This window comes from Marasmius oreades, chromosome 10 (genome assembly GCF_018924745.1).
Source record: "Marasmius oreades isolate 03SP1 chromosome 10, whole genome shotgun sequence".
Classification (NCBI taxonomy): domain Eukaryota; kingdom Fungi; phylum Basidiomycota; class Agaricomycetes; order Agaricales; family Marasmiaceae; genus Marasmius; species Marasmius oreades.
The window spans coordinates 2,182,735-2,201,697 of record NC_057332.1 but is presented as its reverse complement, the minus strand read 5'-3'; the positions used below and the strand labels follow the sequence as shown (position 1 = coordinate 2,201,697).

Genomic DNA, 18,963 nt, shown 5'->3' with positions numbered 1-18,963 from the left:
GTGAGTCACGAAGTGCGGTCTGCGCCATATGGTTATGGCTAGGGGGAAAGATTCGACTACAGGTTATTGATATGCCGCGCATCGAGGTCATGAGAACTCAGCGTCCTTTTCACAATACTAAAAGGAGCGGTACCCAACTGTGGTTCCGAATGACATTCACCCACTGTCATCTACTATAAGGGGGAATCGAAGTCGGAAGGACGAAGGGCAACTATGCCCAAAAGGTGTGCCCAGTCGTCGGGTTGTTGATGCAACTCCGAGATCGACGCCCCCTTGGGAATGAAAGGAGACTGGGGCGACTAGTCGTACGACGGGTGGAGCGAATAATCGTAGCATTCAGTCGTGTGATTCACTTGCTGAGTGGTTCAGAGGAAATTTCAAATCCGGCCGTAGGACTAACCCTATGCTCGCTAGTACAGTTCTCCTACGCACTCATAATAACTTGTAAGTACAGTACTTTTACTTTTCTGGAGCAAAAACGAAGAAAGGGAAAGCGCCCAAACGCGGTACACAAACTGTCATAAAAAGGTTCGAAATAGCAGGCGCACGCGAGAAAAAAGTGATGGTACAAGAATTGAAACTAACCCGTATGAGAAAAAAGTCATTCAAGTAAAAAACGATACAGTGTGGTATGTGGCTACAGAAAAAAGAAAGGGGGGAGAAAGGATAGCCGATATAAGGATATCAAACAAGCGAAACAGAACCACCGGCGAAAAAACGGACGACGAATATAACCAACGGAATTCTTCATAATTCCGTCTTTCCTCCGGATACCACGGAGACCTTGAAGAGAACGCCTGACCACAGAAAGGAAGGAAGGAAGGAAGGAGGAAGGGGTGGATCGCGTGGGGCGGCACAAGAAGGTTCCGATTAGAGGAACACAGAATTGCGAGTGTCAAGAAGTGAAAGATGGATTGGATGACTATCTCGGCACCCTGTCTTCCTCAAAACTACACTTCCCCTTTTCACGGTGATATTTGAGTCCATTGGGATTCAAGTATGATTTTGTACATCCAACCGTCTATTTTGAAAGCGTCAGTACGTAATCCCGTGAGATTCGAACGGAAGCAAAAAAAAAAAAGCAACACACTGACAGGACATCGATACAACTTTTCTCTGTCGCCCGCACTTAGTCCTCGTTTTCGGAATCCTGTCCCAGCAGCAGCCGTAATCGTTGCTGTTGCTGTACCTGAGGCGTGTTTCCACCGTGGCTTAGCGGTAGAAGATGGTTTCTTTGACGCGTGACTATAGTGATTTCCCTCACGAACTACGAGATCGTAATTTATCGGCGTTGATGGGATAGGTGCTATGAGCGGTATGGAAGCAGCGGGAGACGATGGTGATGGCGATGGTGATGAATCGTGTGACGTGGGTACGACAGTTGAAAGGGACGATGTTGGCGCTCGTGTCGGTAGCAATAACGGGGACGTTGTTGGAGATGAGGAGGCTGAAGAACATGTTGATGATGGTGAGGGCGATGGAGACGAAATCGTAGGTGAAGGTGACGGTGACGGCGACGAGGGTTGAGACTCGTTCTGATATCCCCAAAACCCAGACGGATTCGTATCCAACTCGTACTCCCAGCCAGCATCAAACGGCAAACACTGGTTCTCCTCTGCCTGTTGCTGCTGGTGTTGGTTTTGGTGTTGGTGTGGTGAAAATAGTTGTCCGGCGTTCGAGACACCGACGGGCTCGTACAAGTACCGTTTGTTTCCGTTTTTGTCGTTCGTCACGACGAAGTGAACAGCTTCAATGTGTTCTAGCAGCTCGTGGAATCCTGTAAGCCTGATGTCGCAGCAGAAAAAGCTCGAGCACTGTGCGTGTGATCAGTTCAAGTACTACCCAGAAAGCATGAGGTCAACGCACGTAGTTTCTTTCGAGCAAAGCCACTCTATTCATATCCCGAATCTTGTAATCCTCTTGTAAGTCCATGTACAGTGGCATTGAATCCCAGTTTTCAAATTGTGAGCAACAGGATGGTTTTGGCGTGGAGAAGGGCGGGTCGAGAGGGGCGGGCGAAAGATGGTCCATTATATGATCTGGATCATGATCATACCTTAAACTGTCGATATGATATATCAGTTATACCGGAGATTAAGAACATGAGGCGCTGATCAAGTTGCGATATGATTTCGTACCTTGTCCGCCAACCGTACATGTTTTGGGGTTCGTCCAAGTGGGTGTAAATTGAGGAGCCGGTTCGACCATCGCTCTTGAATACTGAAAATTTTTGGAAGGATCTTCAATTCAAGGATCCGAATTAGGACGTCGGCTAGAAGTCACAATTGGCTAGACGACGGCTCCGGGCACGAGGCAGGGATGGAAACTTAAAAACTTGTAAGGGCCTGGCCTTGACATGACATGAACGTTCAAAGAAACGTCCTCGAGGGTTCTCGGATGGATTTTCACTCGAGGACTTCGATGGCGGAATTGCGGAAACCTGAGATGGGTAGCTCATCGATAACGTCCTCCATATACTCCACAAAAATTCACTCACAAGACCATATACCGTGTGCTTCGAGATGTCTGAGAAAAAAACACAAGCCCAGGGCATGGGAAGGCGAAAAATGATTGGGGGAGATCATGAACGGAGGGGAAGAGAAACGTGTTACAGACTGTCGATGCCAGTCACGGTACAGTGATCATGTTAGATATCTCTTTACATTACATCTTGGATACACAAGCATGGAACGCATGATCTGTCGAGACTCAGACGCCGAATCCCGTCTTCCTGGCAGTAATGTTGATTATCCTGTCTCTGAGACATGTAACTCGAGACGACCACAATAAATGTAAATGTCGATGGGGGCAGCGTTGAAAAGCTTCTGAAAGCTGTGTGGAACGTTGAGAGGAGCTTCAATTGGGTTTATAACCTCCGGCCCTAAGTGCTAAGTCACCACATGCTGGTTGGACGAGAGACAATTCATTGAGAAATTTTATTTGAAGGGACGGGACGCTGAAGGTCACTGCCCACGACCGGTCCGGCACGGGCCGTGCACGTGTGGTGTGACGCCCGTTTTTCATTCTTTCAAGTTAGCGTCCTTGCAACTCCTTACAACAACAACCTTACAAGGACGTTTTTTGTGTCCTGCTTCAAAGACGACGGATATCTGCCGTTCTTATTGATACTGCACGGTCGAAGCCAGCCGTCTTTCGAGGTCTTTCGAATACACCCAATATCCTCGCTAAGCGCCAGCATGCACATGGTGACAGAACTTTGATCCCGTTATCATCCGTGTATCACTGATTTACTACGTACGGTCTCCGAGGTGTATTACATAGCAAGAATCGCCTTTAAGAACGGGCTTTGCTAATGTCTCCCCAAAGCTCAGCCTCCCTCTCGAACGATGGGTGATGCCGCCACAACCAAGGCTTATGAAGAGATAGTGGGGCTGCTCAATCATCAGCAGGTAATCGCAGTAAGTGGTCTTAACATCGGTTGTAAATGCGAGGCTAACCCGCTTTTATGTAGTTTACGAATGGTTCGTCAAATTATCCACTTCAAACCTAGCACTTGAACCTTAGCAGATGTCAAAGTCCTCAGCGCTATGCTCGTCTTATACGAGATTATCATCACTCTCCACATCGAGATCGATCATATTTGGACGAAGAAATGGTCATTTTTCACTTGTTTATACATCCTCCAACGCTATCTCCCGCTGTTCGACACTGCGGGGTTGCTCGTTCATAGTAAGTGCACCATTGCATTTCAAAATGGTGATCATGACTCTATACATTAGACCAGTTTACAACAAATATGAGCGTTCGTTATTGCACCTCGACCTTTAACGTCGCCACATGTATGTTTTACGCTACATTGCTTTAGCCAAAGATTCTGACGGGAATTGCTCATGCAGGGTCTTTCATTATTGGCTCCATGTTGTCGGAAAGTAAGCCGCGTCACGCTTTGTGAAACTGTCGCGAATTCACTAGCCACCCAGTAGTTCTAACTATCCGTCTCTGGGCGGTCTGGGAGAGGAGTTTCTGGGTGGGCATAGGACTTGTTGGATTCTTCTTTGCCTGTTGGGTGCCTTGCTGTGTTTTCATGGCGTCGTTCTTGGGTGCCGTGAAATGTATGCCTCCTGTTTTCTTCGCCCGGATCGCACATAACTTCATTCGGTTCTCCTAGTCGGTACTCCTCCAATTCCTGATTTTTGGGGATGCTTTATCGTTGGTGGAAGTGAAATCATATATATGTGTTGGGTGTTGATAATGGTGTATGACACCGGTGAGTTTGTCATCTGTTTTCATCTGAAAAATGTAAACTGATGTGTTATTTCCAGGTACATTAGTGATGATTCTTATTCCTGGTGTCGCTGCATGTGTGCCTAGCCCTTTTCAACGACAGGTCATCGAGTCGCTCAATGACCTTCCCTCCCCCTCTAGATCGGCGGGGTGGAAGATCGCAGCTCTCTAAAACTATATATCAAGACGGTTAGGGCTTTCCCGTTTCAGTCCGTACTATCAAACTCACATCGAAGCTAGGCGTTATGTATTACGCGTTATTAAGCTGTGAGCTCTTTCCTCTTGGACAGTTTTATTATTTTTTACTGAACTCCCAATCCCCCTCCAGTCTGTGCGATGATTAACGTGATCATCGTCTTCACTCTTCCAGTACGCACCGCACACGGCCCATGCAATACCTGCCTGATTACAACTACTTTTTTCTCTCCCCGCTAGCACGACCTTCGCCTTCTTTTGGCCTCGTACGTAGAAACCCCAACTTTTTACTGACACGTATCTAACGCCCCAGTCCCCCCCTCCCCAATCCAGATTCGAGCGTGTGTTGCATTCCATTCTGGCCAGTCGTGCAATCCTCCACATTCGACAAGTTGCCTCCGAACGTTCTATTTACCGAACGATGTCAGAGATCGAGTTCTCGCGAAACGGGCAGGAGAACGAGCATGGAACTCTGCCTTCCTTACAAAGCTCCGACGGGAGTTTAGCGGTGGGATAGGGAAAAGTTTTTGTATATAATGGTATAATGAGGTGTAATAGGTAGTGTGTTAATTCATGGGTATTGAGAAGGTATAAGAAGGCGAGTACGGGTGAACCCCGACGAAATATTAAAAACTACGCTGGAAAACTGCGACTTGTAACGTTCGCGATATGCCGTGCGCTTGGGATTAAGGAGGCTTCCCGCTGACTTGAAGGAGGCCGTTCTACCCAAGTTTTACCGGTCAATTGGGGTGTTTAACGGTATTCCGGACTCGAGATTTCTTCCAGGAACTAGATGGTTACCGCTCTTTGTGTGGGATAGGGCGCCCAAAATGTATTGCGCGCAAAGGAGAGTTGATTGGGACAGCTTCGATATGTATATGATTTCTATCCAAGAACATGTGACGGGTGTGGCCCATACGTCCAATCGTTCCGGCGACGATACAAATCAATTAGTATGTGCCACGTTTTCGATCCGTGAGGGTGTTTTGTTTCATCGAGGTCCCTCTTATGCCCATAAAGCGGTTTTGGAAGACAATTGAGATTGAGAGATTGATTGCGTTATCCAATCGTTATTCACGGACGTTCACAGAAAAAAGATCGTGGAATTCACGGCGAGAGCATTCACTGCTCTTTTCCTGTTCGCGAATAACCGCTGGGTCTGTGTTCAAAGCGGATTGAGAGAATATGCTTCTGCCATGAACTGTTGGAGACACCAAGTGACTCACTCGCAGTCGTTTACCAGCTTCTTTCATAGTACCCCGTAGCCTTAAGCTCGGAGACCATTGTCTCTCAGGGTCGGAGGAAGAGAGGTGGAGTTGTTGGGAAGGGTGGACCGTCTTCTCGGAAGTCAGCCGTGAATATTTGAATCCTTATCAACATGACTCGAATCGTCAACGTTCGACATTCAACGTTCAACGTTCAACCGTCAGTTATCGTCCTCCATGAAACAGAAAAACCGCTGGCTTGTCAGGCCTTTCTCGGCTTTTTTCAACCCCGCCAAAAGCATGAAACCCGCAAAAAAAGTACAAGTCGGCTGGAACTGGGCCCCATGAACCACAAACGTTGTTGGCGAATCGTAAAGTAATAGGTAAGAGTGAGAGAGGCACCGGGTTTTCGGCTTTTTAAATCCAAATCATAAAAGGACCGAAAAAGCCGAAAAAGGCGAAGATGACATAATCCCCGCATTCTCGTCTCGTTCGTTTCCCCCCATGTTCTTCATACCTCTTTCATTCCATCGAGGGCGCAAATTTCTCCAATTGAGGTCATGAAGCCAAATCTGAGTCTCAAATATGAAATATGGACGAAAAGGAGAGAATAACGCGTTCACGACACGTCTGGACGCCTCGACTATCACTAGTATGATACCACAAAACTTCGGATATTCAAATCTAGCAAATCTCTGAGGGAGTGTCAAGGTCGAGTACTCAATAGCTCTCAGCTGGGCCAGTATAAAAACTCTTAACAATGTCTATATCGACCATCTGAAATCGTCTCTCTAAACACCTCAACCAGTCTCTAGGATCTTTTGAACAATGTCGTTCTTCATTCCTGCTCCTAAACCAGCTACCAAGCTCGGTATCTATCGTGTTCTGTCAGCTCGAGCTGGCGTCCGCGTCTCTCCTTTGTGTCTCGGTGCGATGAGCATCGGTGACAAGTGGGAGGATTGGATGGGATCGATGGATAAAGAATCCAGTTTCAAGCTATTGGACGCGTATTTCAACCTGGGAGGGAACTTTATTGATACGGCTGGCAACTAGTAGCTTGTTTCAACATCGCCATTCTTGGACTCTTACTCACTTGCGTATGAAATATAGTCAGGACGAGTCCTCAGAAGAGTTCATTGGCGAATGGGCAGAAAAACGAGAGATCCGAGACCAGCTCTTCATTGCTACCAAGGTATGTGGTAGTTCGTATGCCATCTACAAGAGGTCGACGTCTCATGTGTTATATGCTATCTCGCAGTACACAACTCTTTTCAAGAAAGCAGACCCGAAGATCATTCAAAAGGTCAACTACACCGGGAACAATACGAAAAACATGCATCTCAGTGTCAAAGCGAGCTTGAAAAAGCTCCGCACGGACTATATCGATCTTCTCTATGTGCATTGGTGGGATTACGATACCTCGATCGAGGAGATCATGGATGGATTGCACAATCTAGTAGTCCAGGGCAAGGTACTCTACCTGGTAAGGTTCCGCTCTTTGTGAATTATCTAAAATAATCTGACTGTGTGGTTCAGGGTATCTCGGATACACCCGCATGGGTAGTCGCACAGGCTAACCAATACGCTCGAGACCACGGGAAAACGCCTTTCTCCATCTATCAAGGACAATGGAATATCCTGCAGAGGTCTTTCGAGAGGGACATCATTCCTATGGCTCGATCTTTCGGTTAGATTTTTATTACTTCGCGCCTTCTGATCTCTCGTCTGATTTGGTGTATTAATATCTGCAGGCATGGCACTTGCCCCATGGAGTGTTCTCGCGGGCGGAAGACTCAGGACCGACGCAGAAGAGCAAAAAAGGAAAGAGAAAGTCGCGCAGGAGGTTGGTGCAAAGAGCATTTCATCCGGTACGTCGTCTTTCTCCCTTCCCCGCTGATAGCATACTTATTTCGTTTCGCCGTTCTATTTGATAGCTGCAATCGCATATGTGATGCAGAAGACGACGCATGTCTTCCCACTCATCGGCGGGCGTAAAGTTGAACAACTGGAGCAAAACCTCGAAGCACTTGACATCACACTATCTTCGGAACAGATAAAGTTCCTAGAGAGTCAGGTTTCCTTTGATATTGGATTCCCTACCAGCATGATTGTGAGTTTTGAGCACTTCTCATAACGTGTAGTTGCGCACGAAAATAACGCTCCTGACAGGGAGACGGATCTGAGCCTGGGTATTTGATGAATATAGCGTGCCATTACCAGAAGATTCCAAAGGCACAACCACTTCCTGCACCTACCTTGTAGGCTCGACCACCGGTTACGATACACAAGACTATATGTGACCTAGTGTTCTGCCAAACGATGCTCTTCAGAATGTGTTACAAGGGTCGCCTGGTATGGCTGTTTGATGAGCACGTCAGACTTCTGTGCGTCCTTTTTGCGACGCTCCATCGAGTGCCATGCACATCCACGCATGACTGAATGCGATGTATATTTCTGCGATGACTGAGGTATCAATTTGATTCGGTCAATGGGGGTGTTCGCTATTCCAGACTCGAGGTTTCTTCCGGGAACTCGTATCAACCCTCGCAGTCATTCACTGGCCGGCTTACCGCCATGGACAAGCGAAAATGGCGTTTCTGAAATTCTCCTCCACGCCACCAAATCACCTTACTACGTCGAAGGCACTCTCTGTTGTTACTCAGTATCTTCTAACGAGGGTTCTATTCAACGACTTTGCTATCTCCTCCGTCAAGCTCATTACTCTTATGCTGCTCGACTCGTCTGCCATGAAAAGACATAGTAGGGTAGCTATACTATATGCGATTTTTTTAAATTTAATTTTAGCTTGATCATGTTGATTCAATGAACTCCAGAGCAAGAGCAAGAGGTGTCAGATTTTACCGGTTCGTACACCCAGGCATCGATGGCGAATCGATCAGTCGTCGAGCCTCACACAAACCCTCTAAAACCCAAGTTGCCTTTCAATGATAGTCATACATGTAATTTCAAGTACGAGTGGGTATCAATTCTACGCTATTAGTTATTTCTCTCAGTCTTCCCACGGGCGCTCGAGGGGGTGATAGGAATAGTGGAGGTACGACGCCTTTTTCGGTGTCATTGGAGGCGTTACGAGTTTCGCGTGCTTCGGAGGCTACTATTGCACTTTCAATATATTGTCAAATCACCGGGCTGAGTCGGATGTGTCGGTTAGAGCGGGCTGACTTGGATCTGACAGAAGGAAAGCGGGAAACTGCGCGAAAACAAAAGACTGTGTTTGCATCGGCAAACCATGCCGCCTCGCCAATCAATTTGCCATGCGACCAACGAATCGGTAAAATCTAACAACCTCTTGCTCCAGAGTTCATATTCTTTCGTATGTACTTATTGCAACGTGAAATTCATGATAGTATTCATACAATGCTGATGGCCGTCTGGCCCTGCTTCGGGCATCTCTCCCCTGGGCGGCGTGTGTGCCATCGATTCCGAAGATCACTGGTCACCATCTATGACCTTCCTACGCCTATTGTCCGTTGGAATTGCGTTCTTCGTTACGTTCAAGCCACATGAAATGGGCGGTGATAGGAACGAATTTGGACTTGGATTCCGAGGTCGGACTGGGAGAGGGCGACTTACGAAAGAGGTGTTCCTTGTCAGGGATTGATTCTGCAAGTTCGCATGGGTGAATTAGTTGCTTGACCTAACGTGGATGGCTGATTGAATTAAAGCTACATGTACTCAATAGTTACAACTACGTGAAGAACGCATCAAGTATGATCAGTTCTCAAAATCTCAACGTTTCAACCTCAAGAACCACTCACCGTACCTAACCTCGGAATGAGGGCCGTTTCGATAGGAAGCTGAATAAAGCATAAAGCATCGCAGTTAAAGTTTTCCCGAAGGATAGCAGGTCATTTTGGTTATAAGGAGGATGGCCAGGACAGTTAGAGACAGCAAACGGGCACTTCTCGTAGCTTTTCTCACCAGTTTCTAACCGCTCTCTGTCTCTAAGATGCTTTTCTCGTTCTTCGTCGTCGCTGCCGTTGGTCTCGGTCAAGTTCTCGCCAGTCCTACTGAGCTCGTTGACAGGGGTGCGTCTATTTGTCGTTCACCAGAGCCGCAGACGTTGAACGATCCCTCTTTCCTTCCAGCCCAACCTGAAATCGTCAGCTGCTACAACGTTGGCACTAAATCTGACCGCACGCCATTCGTGGCTGCAATTGACCAGTGGTGCGCGTAAGTCTTTCCCTTTTGATTATGATACCACTAGGGCTGCGGAACTTATTGAAAACCCGCCTCTCGCCAACAGAAAGGTCATCGGAACGACCCTTCACGATGGTCAAGAAGTCAGCGTGAGTAGATGCTCATCGGACCATCCGATCGCCTGCATTTCTCCTCAAAGCTGACTGGGACCTCTACTGTAGACCGTCTTCGAATTTGGTGCTGTGGATTATTGGCTCTCTGCAAAAGCTATCAATGGGTATGGTTACATTTTCACGATAAGGATTCAATGACGTTTATCCGTGCTTTAGGTGCTCCTTCACCATCGACAGCAACTGTAACCGTCTCCTTCGTCTCCCAGTCGACCAGTGCAACACCAGCGGTGAAAATGGTAAACAGGTGAGTGGTTGACTGGTTCTCGCCGCGTTGCGAGTTCAACTTAACTAACGGGTCTGTGCGTAGGGTGGTGTTATGACCGACCCTTGTGGTCAATGGACTGCTGATCCTGGAGCCAACGGCAATCCTTTCTGAGGACATCCAGTCAGGCTACAGCCCTAGAAAGATATCAAAAGTACTACCAGATATTCACGCAGATGGGCCGCCAACCTGAAGTTTTCGTCCGGGTTTCGTTTCTGCAATCCTTTTCTTTGCTTGTTCTTCATATAAACACAAAAACCGTAAATACGTTTTCGTAGCCTGTAGAGCTGTTGAATGATTATTTCCGATCTGGTAATGTTCGAGCGCGAAATAACCTCCCCTGAACCGGTCCGTGCGCATCCTGAAGCCGGATCGACCGAGGTCTGGAAATTGTTCCCCCGACCGCTATGTTCGACTGATTCCCCGATCCTTGGTTGCTGTGACGTGCAGGTGAGGTGAAGGTTCCCTCGACGTAGAATTATTCTCTTACTCACATTTTTGCTGGGTTAGGTTGACCACTTGATATTTTCTGGTTGAGAGAACTTGTCTGAAGCGGAGGTTTGAAGGAGTAGGAAGGAGCAAGTTGAGATGTCACAAGATGTCACAAGCACTCCAGGTATCACATGACCGCGTCCGCATCTTCGCATCGATTGTTTCACGCCTTTTACCTCTGTGTATATCATGATCATTCCTTTTTCGGCGAGAAGTCAAGTTACAAAGTGATTGACACCCCATCCTCTGCAGTTAATCCTGCGCTCTCTGTCTTACGCGAGGATGGAGACCGCGGAGCGTCGGAAGTTTCGACGGTCAGGCCGCTCTTTTGGTGGTAGTATGTGCAGGTTCTCCTGTAGAGTTGCGACGAAAGGGAACCCAGATCATTAGACAAACTGGTCAACAAATCGAAGCTTACTACATAGTAAGCGTTGAACATACTGTCGCCATCAGACTCCGGAATTCTACGGTTCCACCACACTATATCATGTCGGATTCTGTAAAATCGATGGACTTGCTGGTTGATGCGACTCGCTTTCAGTGAGTTCTCAGTTCCTTGACAGGATCACTATATTAATATCGACAATATCATAGGAAAGACTTGTCCCAACTTCGTCGTGAAAGGAAAGCGAAGCTAGGCTTCCGATGACACAAACTTGGACCTTTATCGATGGGATAAAGGCCTTGGTGGATGATACAAATGCTGAATCAGTCATTGACCTACGACTTGAGTTTGTGAGTCTATACGTTGTATTGCTTTCTGGCACGGTGTCACATTTTCTATAATAGGTTGCTAGACGACTGTTCTGCGGCGCAACTTGCAACGCTGGATGTCGAAAACTATACTCCATAGCGACTCTTTAGATTATCAGATTACGCGGCAGATCCCTGTTAGCACCATTCCTGAATCACCTCCACCTTACAGCGACCCAAATGACCCTGAGCTGCGGCTTTGGGACCGGCGATTTCACGCCTTCCCTAACGAGAATACACCGAACGTCAACTTTTCTCATAAATTGATTTTTGGCCCGGTTTTCAGGGCGATCGTCTCCCTCATTGACCACGTCCAAATCTAATTCCGACGCAACATGTTACGAGTTGGGACTTCCCTACACCATACATTACTTTTTCTCGGAGTGCGCCCTACATCTTCACCCTATCCATGGATCATGTCGATCAGTCGATACAGGACGTGGACGACCGTTTGTCGCCTTTCGGCAACAGCGCGCCAGCGGACAGCCTTTATGTGTGGGTGGGAAGGATGCACAACGTCATCAACATTGTTACACTCGTTGGCGTTGCATTAAAGGTTCAGTTAGTGAAGGAGGTTACGTGTAGGGATCTGTGGAGGCATCATCTGGTCTGGGCATCTGTTGAAATCTATTAGGGAGAATGGGCAGCGGCTGGGATGGACCGGATCCGCGCCTAGATAGAGGATAAGATGTCAAGTCACTGCCAGTCAGCACTCGATAATCTGACTTGTCAGGTCCTTCACACTCTTCCTCCCTCCTAACCTCTTGGGATGGCTGACACCAATCCTCCTCCTCTTAGTGACTTACAGCAGTGCGTACGATATTTCTGTGGTTACAGTAACCTAACCACCTTTCGTCTCAGAAAAGCACCACCTGAAGGTCCATCGAGGAACGAATTAAAGAAACGCACAAAAGCGGTGGAAAAGGAGAATAAAGCTGCAGAGAGGGCAAGACAAGCGGAGCTAGCTGTGAAACAGGCAAAAAACGAAGTGGTCAGTGTATCTGAACGTTGAACACCGATCGCATACGGCCTTATTCTCTCCTCAAGATTTTGCAAAAGCATTCCACGGCCCTCTACCTCTCCATCAGTCCCAATCGCGTCCTCGCAAGCCTCGAGTTCAAATTGCCTCATGATCATCTCGAGATGGAGAGACTGTTTTATTCCGGGCTCGTGTTCATACAATCCGTGTGCGCAACAAGATGTCCTTGGAGCTCCGGCAGAGAACAGAATCGATGCAGGCTTTGGTGATTGCTACTCCAGAGAGGGTGTATCGCGCTCGTTGAAGGCGTCGTCAAGAAGACTCCCTTAGAACCCATCAAGAGTGCTAGCATTGGAGACGTCGAAGTACTTGTTTCTCAGGCATGTTTCTACATTCAACTCTCTTGCGTCATACTCACCTTTGCCCTGAAGATACATCTTATCCTGGAGTCGACGGAAGGTTGCCTTTTACAGTTGACGACGCAAACCGTCCAGATGCTGAGATTGACGCAGAAGGTGCCCAGTTCAACCGAGTGCTCCTCGACGCAAGACTCAACAACCGAGTTATCGATCTTCGTGTGCGTTTGATATTCAATTATGTTTTTCTATAACGATCCCAACCCTTGAAATAAACGGCAGTCAGCGATAGATGGTCTGTTTCGAGGTTACCTCAGCTCGAACGGATTCAGCGAAATGCACTCGCCGGAGCTTCAGAGTGCTGCAACGGAATCTGGGGCCGCCGTGTTCCCAGTTAACTATTTCAAAGTCACCCCAGTTGGCGAAGCAAATGGCTATCGTGCGGCGTGCATCAATCCACCCATCGCAACTTCACTTCATTGTCACCGCCTCGCCCTCGCGTACACGTGCTGCTCTTGCTTCATTTCCTCACGATTAACGACGACATGATTTAAGGTAGCAAGAAGGTCTTCACGCTCCCCGTCCTTACCTGGGAAGAGAAGAATTAACGACATCCTCTCAACATGCCTCCCAACCACCGCCTGATCGGCCACCTCGTCTCACTCGTCACAACGCCTCATACCAACAGGATCCACGCCATCGTCGAAAAAAGGTTCGAGCTGGGCCTCGGGCCCTGCCCTTTGAATCCTAATCTCACGCGGTCTACAACGCGAGAACCCACCTTCAGCTCCAGAACGCGGATACCAGGAAACATGTAGAGTAGGACGTACCTACGATGGAAGAAGATGGGCTAGTCGTGAATCGCGTGCCCGTCAACTGGACCCCTCAATTAGACCAGGACCTGTATCGGATGGAATTCCGTTTTTCAGAATGTCATTCATACCGACTTTACGCACACTTACTCGAACAGTTGTGTGAAGTTCTTGGATTTGAAGGGGCGCGAGCTGCGATCATGAAAGAATTGCATCATATCATCGATTCCTCGGTTCACCTGTGAACTACAGTTGGTTTAGAGCTGGTAGCTGACGTCGACCAGCTTCGAGCTGCGACAAGAATATAGGGTTGGGTACCATTAACGGGGTCTTCAGATGTCGTGCTCAACGAGGAAGTCGAGACGCGAGTGGTGCGTGGAGTGGGTCTTAAGCTTCATCGGCTAGCAGTCTTCTGCCACCACCCCTCCATTACCGAACATACAACCAGGAAAATCCCACCACCGCTCATTAACCATGGGGTGTTTATGAATGTAACATTGATAAAAGAGGTCGGAAGCTGCCGAGTGTGCATGAGAGCTTTATCTGGGCTCTCAGCTGTTGAATTGAGGTTAAGTGGAGCTTTGAGAAGTGGCGGTTTGGGAGGGCCGGATTTAGGATCAGGCGGTGGCCGGTATAGGCGAGGGGATCATCGTTCAACGTTCGAGTACTTGATTACACCTTCTTGGCAACCATGGGCGGGTCGACGAAAGAGTTAATTCTGCCGCCAACATTAGCTGTACCGTTATGCCTTGTTTCAAATCTGAGTTTAATCTGAGTTTGGCTTGGTCATATTGACTTTTCACTATTCAAATTTGAATACAACATTGAATGTTTATGTACGTTCATAAACAGCCATGAACGCTCATAAACGTTAGTACATGATACCCGTGCATTTTTGCTGATGTCCGTGCCCGTTCAGCCCGTGCTCTTGGCACACATACTATTTCCTGAGTCCCAGCAACAGCTCTGGACAGAACAGATTCTCGATGGCAATGCAACAGCACAGCTCTGTATCTACGATATTCTAGATGGGAACGACGAGGCCGTAAACTCGCAAAACGGGTCTCGGCCAACCATACTTATATGACCTTTTAAGTTGAGCCTAGGAATATTATTCAGTTGCTGATCAGTCCATCAGCAGGATGAGTGACTGAATGAGACAATCATCTACTTGGACCAATTGCAACCTCGACCAGAACAGCTAATGCACCATGACAATTGCTGCATCATAAGGCTCACGGAGGCTTGACCAAGGTGAGAAGTATTTTTTTGACCAAAAATTATTGAAATAATTGACAAAAACACACTTTATATATACTGAGGTTCGAACCTGTTCGGACGGTGCGGTCCGAGTTGGTCCAGGGGACTTGGTAGGTTCGGTTCGGAAAAAGCGATGGGAGAACCGGACCGAACCGAACATCGGCATCACTAGTCCGACTATACAGTATGGCTGCTCAATTATAAAATTACCGGGGATTATTGTCAACCAGAACATGTCAAAAGTATGGAGAGGTGAAACGACAATCCAGCAAGAAAAGCCGCTCGTAATTCCAGCGGCACTACGCGGCTATGTCGGAGTTTGATGGTCGCGACGCCACAGAAGATGCGAGTCTCAACTTCAAGCTTCAGCCTCTTCAGGCGCCGTGGCTTGGCTCAACTCAAGAATCCACTGTTACTGAAATGCAGTTGACGCTTTTCCGGGGGATAGTGCTGGGTCATTTTGGTATATAAGGAGGAAGGTCAGGGCAGTCAGAGACAGCAAACGGGCACTTCTTCTCTCTTTTCTTACCAGTTTTTAACCGCTCTCTGTCTCTAAGATGCACTTCTCGTTCTTCGTCGTCGCTGCCATTGCTCTCGGTCAAACTCTCGCCAGTCCTACTGAGCTCGTCGACAGGAGTGCGTTTATTTTAGTCTTCTCGCTGTCCACTGGAGCCGCTGACATTGGACGATCCTCTTTCCCTCCAGCCTTGCCTGAAATCGTCAGCTGCTACAACACTGGGACTAAATCTGACCGCGCGCCATTCGTGGCTGCAATTGATCAGTGGTGCGCGTAAGTCTTTCCCTTTTGATTTGATACCACCGGGCTAGACCATATTGAAAACCCGCCTCTCGCCAACAGAAAGGTCATCGGAACGCACCTTAACAATGGTCAAGAAGTCAGCGTGAGTAGATGCTCAGACTGCCCGCATTTCTCGTCAATGTTGACTCGGACCTCTACTGTAGACCGTCTTCGAATTCGGGGATGTGGATTATTGGCTCTCTGCTAAAGCGATCAATGGGTATGGTTGCATTTTCACGATAAGGATTCAATGACGTTTATCCGCGCTCTAGGTGCTCCTTCACCATTGACGGAAATTGTAATCGTCTCCTTCGTCTCCCGGTCGACAAGTGCAACACCGGTGGTGTCAATGGTAAACAGGTGAGTGGTTGACTGGTTCTCGCCGCGTTGCGGGGTCAACTTAACTAACGGGTCTGTGCGTAGGGTGGTGTTATGACCGACCCTTGCGGACAATGGACTGCTGATCCTGGACGTAACGGTAATCCTTTCTGATATCAAAGGAATAGGTATCACGCAGATGGGCCGCCGCCAACCTGAGGTTTCGTCCAGATTTCTGGGTTCTGCAATTTTTCCTTTTCTTTCCCTATTTATATAAATACAAAACCCCCAAAAAAATACGTTTTCGTAGCCTGTGCAGTCTTGTTGAATGATTACTCGGTGTCCGATCCAGATTAAGATTGATTGAGATTTAAAAAATTACATCCCCTTCAGACCCAGTGGATGCCAGGAATGACCTCCCCTGAAGTTGGTCCGTGCGCATCCTAAATTTGCCGCCGGATCCAAATTTGTCCTTCCCCGACCGCTATGTTGGACCGATTCCCTGATCCTTGCAGGTGAGGTGAAGATCCCCTTGACGAGAGTGTGAGATGGAGAGGAATTACTTATTACTCCGAGTGAGCTCTGGTTGAGCTTTAATACCTACAAGTAAGTATCTAGAATTTTCTTGTATGTACTTTATTTAAATGAGAATGTAAATGTATGTACATGGATGTCCAAGAGTGGAGTCGGCAATCGCGACGCCACGTCCACTGGGATCCACAAATCCCGTGACACTCCCCCTCAAGCACGACACATCCCGAGAAGGCCTACGAGGCGTTCGTGCTTGCTTCGTTCGAGTCCCTTTGTAAGAATATCTGCCGCATTGTCCTCGGATGCGCAGTAGTCAACTGACACCTGGTTAGAGGTGATCTTCTCGCGTACGAAATGATGACGGATGTCGATGTGCTTGGAACGAGCGTGGAAACCGGAGTTTTGTGCAAAAGAAATGGTGCCGCGGTTATCGACGGAAATATTGGTTGGATGTTGGGATGGTAGACCGAGTTCAGAGAACAAGGTTCGTAACCAAAGGCATTCTCTCGTGGTAGCGGCGAGTGCCATATATTCGGCTTCCATGCTGGAGAGAGCAACAGTAGGTTGCTTCTTCGAGTTCCAGGTCACGGCTCCCCCTGCAAACATGGAGACATATCCAGAAATCGACTTTCTGTCATCCACGCTATTTCCCCAGTCGGCATCACTAAAAATCTTCAAATCGGCAGCGTCGGAATGTTTAGATGAGTATTTAATGCTGAGATTGAGTGTTCCTTTGAGGTAGCGGAGAATTCGCTTGGCGGCGGTGAGATGGGTCGGGCCAGGATTGGCATTGAATTGGGAAAGAGTTTGTACGGCGAAGGAGATGTCGGGTCGAGTGGTGATCGCGGCATAGATTAACGATCCGATGATGTTTTGGTAAATTGATTTAATTTCGGGGTAGGATTGGTTTTCGGGTGTTTTGGAAAGTTTGTTGTGGGTATCAATAGGGGTGTGAACAGGGTTACAGTCTGCCATGTTGAATCGTTCTAGGATCCGGGTGAGGTATTGAGTCTGTGTAATAATTATGCTATCGGAATTATGGTGAACTTCAAAGCCTAAGAGCTGTCGCAGTCCACCAAGTTTATTAATTGAGAATTCCGAAGCTAGTTGGGATTCAACTTCAGACATCAAGTGATCATTTGATGCGAGGATCGTCATGTCATCAACGTGGACCGCAACAATGGCTATTCCAGTATTAGTGCGCCGGATATATACGCACTGATCCGAGAGAAGGCGTGTGAATTCATATTTTTTGAATTGATTGTCCATCGCAAGGTTCCATACTCTTCCGGCTTGTTTTAAGCCGTAAAGTGAGCGTTGTAGTCTACATACCCGTGTTGTACCATCTTCATAGCCCTCGGGTTGCATCATGTAGATTTCTTCTTCAAGCTTGCCATTGAGATATGCCCCTACGACATCAACAACGTGAATTTTGAGTTGGTAGTGGGCAGCAAGTGCGAGAAGGAGCCTAATCGTTTCAATACGAACGACGGGTGCAAATGTTTCGTCATAATCGATGCCGGGGATCTGGGAAAAACCCTTGGCGACGAGACGGGCCTTGTACCGTGTGATTTTTCCGGTTTCGTCGCGTTTCACACGAAAGACCCATTTATTTGATATTGGGGTCCGATTTGCTGGACATGATGTAAGCGTGTACGTGTTCAATCTCTCAAGCTGGGCGATTTCGGCATCCATCGCTTCTTTCCATTTTGGCCAGTCGGATCGCGTTTTCGCTTCGGATATGGTGAGTGGTTCATTTGCTAACGGATCAGCGACTGCCGAGAAGGAAAAAGTAGCGAAATCGCCGGAAGTTTGTGCCACTCTGGTTTTCCAGGCATCAGGCTTTTTCGGCGAGCGGGCGTCGGGATTATTTAATAGTCTATAGTTGACTGGGTTTTTTGTAGCTCGCGGATACACGGTACGGGATGGAGCTGGGATTTTTGTGGTGGGTGAAGAAGTGGATGGGGCGGCCGGGTCAATGGAGGGTTGAGTGGGTGGAATGGTGGAATTCGGCTGCTCAGGGAGTGGGGGAGGTGGGTCTGTACTGCTCTCGCTTGCCGGTAACTCGGATTCGGTGGTGATTGGACTTTCGAATGGTGCGTGTGAATTTTCGGATGGTGTATGCTCCCCCTCGAGTGCCGGCAAGGGATTAATTTCGGAATTACCCGGGTTTCTGTCAGTTGTAAAGATGACGTTACGTGACGTTAAGACTTTGCGGGTTTCCGGGTTGTAGTAACGCCAGGCGCGAGAGTCTTCGGATAAGCCCATAAAGCGGAAGGGTCGCGATTTTGGGGTGAGCTTTTGGTTTTTGCCGTCTTGTTGGAGTACCCAACATGGCGAACCAAATTCGTACAGTGTGCTAACATTTGGTTTCTTTCCCCAAAAGGCTTCATTGGGTGTGACGTCACGGTCGAGGCCACGC

The 18,963-nt window shown here is 47.9% G+C and overlaps 6 protein-coding genes across 9 annotated transcripts; 5 read left to right on the top strand and 1 right to left on the bottom strand.

Moving 5' to 3' along the window:
* Nucleotides 1–369: 369 nt before the first annotated feature.
* E1B28_002737 (uncharacterized protein) lies at nt 370–2,634 on the bottom strand. Its single transcript, XM_043159682.1, has 4 exons — nt 2,139–2,634; nt 1,867–2,062; nt 1,095–1,814; nt 370–1,021 (listed from the first exon to the last, which is right to left on the bottom strand). The coding sequence occupies exons 1-4, from the start codon at nt 2,156–2,158 to the stop codon at nt 923–925; spliced, it is 1,035 nt and encodes a 344-aa protein (XP_043003285.1). The 5' UTR covers nt 2,159–2,634; the 3' UTR covers nt 370–922.
* Nucleotides 2,635–3,057: 423 nt separating this feature from the next.
* Nucleotides 3,058–5,029, top strand: E1B28_002736 (uncharacterized protein). 3 transcript variants are annotated; one of them, XM_043159680.1, is made up of 13 exons: nt 3,058–3,419; nt 3,473–3,482; nt 3,538–3,690; nt 3,746–3,800; nt 3,858–3,890; nt 3,945–4,073; nt 4,130–4,228; nt 4,284–4,322; nt 4,387–4,434; nt 4,486–4,512; nt 4,574–4,614; nt 4,681–4,706; nt 4,774–5,029. In XM_043159680.1, the coding sequence occupies exons 2-13, from the start codon at nt 3,480–3,482 to the stop codon at nt 4,955–4,957; spliced, it is 837 nt and encodes a 278-aa protein (XP_043003283.1). In that variant the 5' UTR covers nt 3,058–3,419; nt 3,473–3,479; the 3' UTR covers nt 4,958–5,029. The 3 variants fall into 3 exon arrangements, with proteins under 3 accessions (XP_043003283.1, XP_043003282.1, XP_043003284.1); XM_043159679.1 differs by having other exon boundaries at nt 3,741–3,800; nt 3,942–4,073; XM_043159681.1 differs by having other exon boundaries at nt 3,741–3,800; nt 3,942–4,073; nt 4,486–4,706.
* A 1,101-nt stretch (nt 5,030–6,130) lies between these two features.
* E1B28_002735 (uncharacterized protein) lies at nt 6,131–8,114 on the top strand. Of its 2 annotated transcripts, XM_043159677.1 has the most exons (7): nt 6,131–6,697; nt 6,756–6,837; nt 6,904–7,128; nt 7,182–7,332; nt 7,397–7,513; nt 7,580–7,755; nt 7,815–8,002. In XM_043159677.1, exons 1-7 carry the CDS (start codon nt 6,474–6,476, stop codon nt 7,905–7,907), a joined length of 1,068 nt encoding a protein of 355 aa, XP_043003280.1. In that variant the 5' UTR covers nt 6,131–6,473; the 3' UTR covers nt 7,908–8,002. The 2 variants fall into 2 exon arrangements, with proteins under 2 accessions (XP_043003280.1, XP_043003281.1); XM_043159678.1 differs by having other exon boundaries at nt 6,131–6,837; nt 7,815–8,114.
* Nucleotides 8,115–9,586: 1,472 nt separating this feature from the next.
* E1B28_002734 (uncharacterized protein) lies at nt 9,587–10,317 on the top strand. Its single transcript, XM_043159676.1, has 5 exons — nt 9,587–9,694; nt 9,755–9,839; nt 9,913–9,955; nt 10,028–10,223; nt 10,287–10,317. Exons 1-4 carry the CDS (start codon nt 9,616–9,618, stop codon nt 10,115–10,117), a joined length of 297 nt encoding a protein of 98 aa, XP_043003279.1. The 5' UTR covers nt 9,587–9,615; the 3' UTR covers nt 10,118–10,223; nt 10,287–10,317.
* A 1,938-nt stretch (nt 10,318–12,255) lies between these two features.
* Nucleotides 12,256–12,734, top strand: E1B28_002733 (uncharacterized protein; the record flags this gene model as incomplete). The annotated part of the gene is made up of 3 exons (XM_043159675.1): nt 12,256–12,296; nt 12,348–12,477; nt 12,534–12,734. 3 exons carry the CDS (start codon nt 12,256–12,258, stop codon nt 12,732–12,734), a joined length of 372 nt encoding a protein of 123 aa, XP_043003278.1.
* A 2,476-nt stretch (nt 12,735–15,210) lies between these two features.
* E1B28_002732 (uncharacterized protein) lies at nt 15,211–16,339 on the top strand. Its single transcript, XM_043159674.1, has 7 exons — nt 15,211–15,372; nt 15,451–15,529; nt 15,599–15,683; nt 15,753–15,795; nt 15,857–15,912; nt 15,965–16,052; nt 16,116–16,339. The coding sequence occupies exons 2-7, from the start codon at nt 15,451–15,453 to the stop codon at nt 16,182–16,184; spliced, it is 420 nt and encodes a 139-aa protein (XP_043003277.1). The 5' UTR covers nt 15,211–15,372; the 3' UTR covers nt 16,185–16,339.
* Nucleotides 16,340–18,963: the final 2,624 nt, after the last annotated feature.

Coding starts and splice junctions, on each gene's coding strand:
- E1B28_002735 (XM_043159677.1), top strand. CDS start 6,474: ATGTCGTTCTTCATTCCTGCTCCTAAACCAGCTACCAAGCTCGGTATC. Junction 7,129..7,181: donor AGGGCAAGGTACTCTACCTG/GTAAGGTTCCGC, acceptor TGTGTGGTTCAG/GGTATCTCGGATACACCCGC. Junction 7,333..7,396: donor TCCTATGGCTCGATCTTTCG/GTTAGATTTTTA, acceptor TAATATCTGCAG/GCATGGCACTTGCCCCATGG.
- E1B28_002734 (XM_043159676.1), top strand. CDS start 9,616: ATGCTTTTCTCGTTCTTCGTCGTCGCTGCCGTTGGTCTCGGTCAAGTT. Junction 9,840..9,912: donor GCAATTGACCAGTGGTGCGC/GTAAGTCTTTCC, acceptor TCTCGCCAACAG/AAAGGTCATCGGAACGACCC. Junction 9,956..10,027: donor ACGATGGTCAAGAAGTCAGC/GTGAGTAGATGC, acceptor CCTCTACTGTAG/ACCGTCTTCGAATTTGGTGC.
- E1B28_002737 (XM_043159682.1), bottom strand. CDS start 2,158: ATGTACGGTTGGCGGACAAG. Junction 2,063..2,138: donor ATGTACGGTTGGCGGACAAG/GTACGAAATCAT, acceptor TCATATCGACAG/TTTAAGGTATGATCATGATC. Junction 1,815..1,866: donor CTTTGCTCGAAAGAAACTAC/GTGCGTTGACCT, acceptor TCACACGCACAG/TGCTCGAGCTTTTTCTGCTG.
- E1B28_002736 (XM_043159679.1), top strand. CDS start 3,348: ATGGGTGATGCCGCCACAACCAAGGCTTATGAAGAGATAGTGGGGCTG. Junction 4,323..4,386: donor TATTCCTGGTGTCGCTGCAT/GTGTGCCTAGCC, acceptor CTCCCCCTCTAG/ATCGGCGGGGTGGAAGATCG. Junction 4,435..4,485: donor TAAAACTATATATCAAGACG/GTTAGGGCTTTC, acceptor CATCGAAGCTAG/GCGTTATGTATTACGCGTTA.
- E1B28_002732 (XM_043159674.1), top strand. CDS start 15,451: ATGCACTTCTCGTTCTTCGTCGTCGCTGCCATTGCTCTCGGTCAAACT. Junction 15,684..15,752: donor GCAATTGATCAGTGGTGCGC/GTAAGTCTTTCC, acceptor TCTCGCCAACAG/AAAGGTCATCGGAACGCACC. Junction 15,913..15,964: donor TCTGCTAAAGCGATCAATGG/GTATGGTTGCAT, acceptor TCCGCGCTCTAG/GTGCTCCTTCACCATTGACG.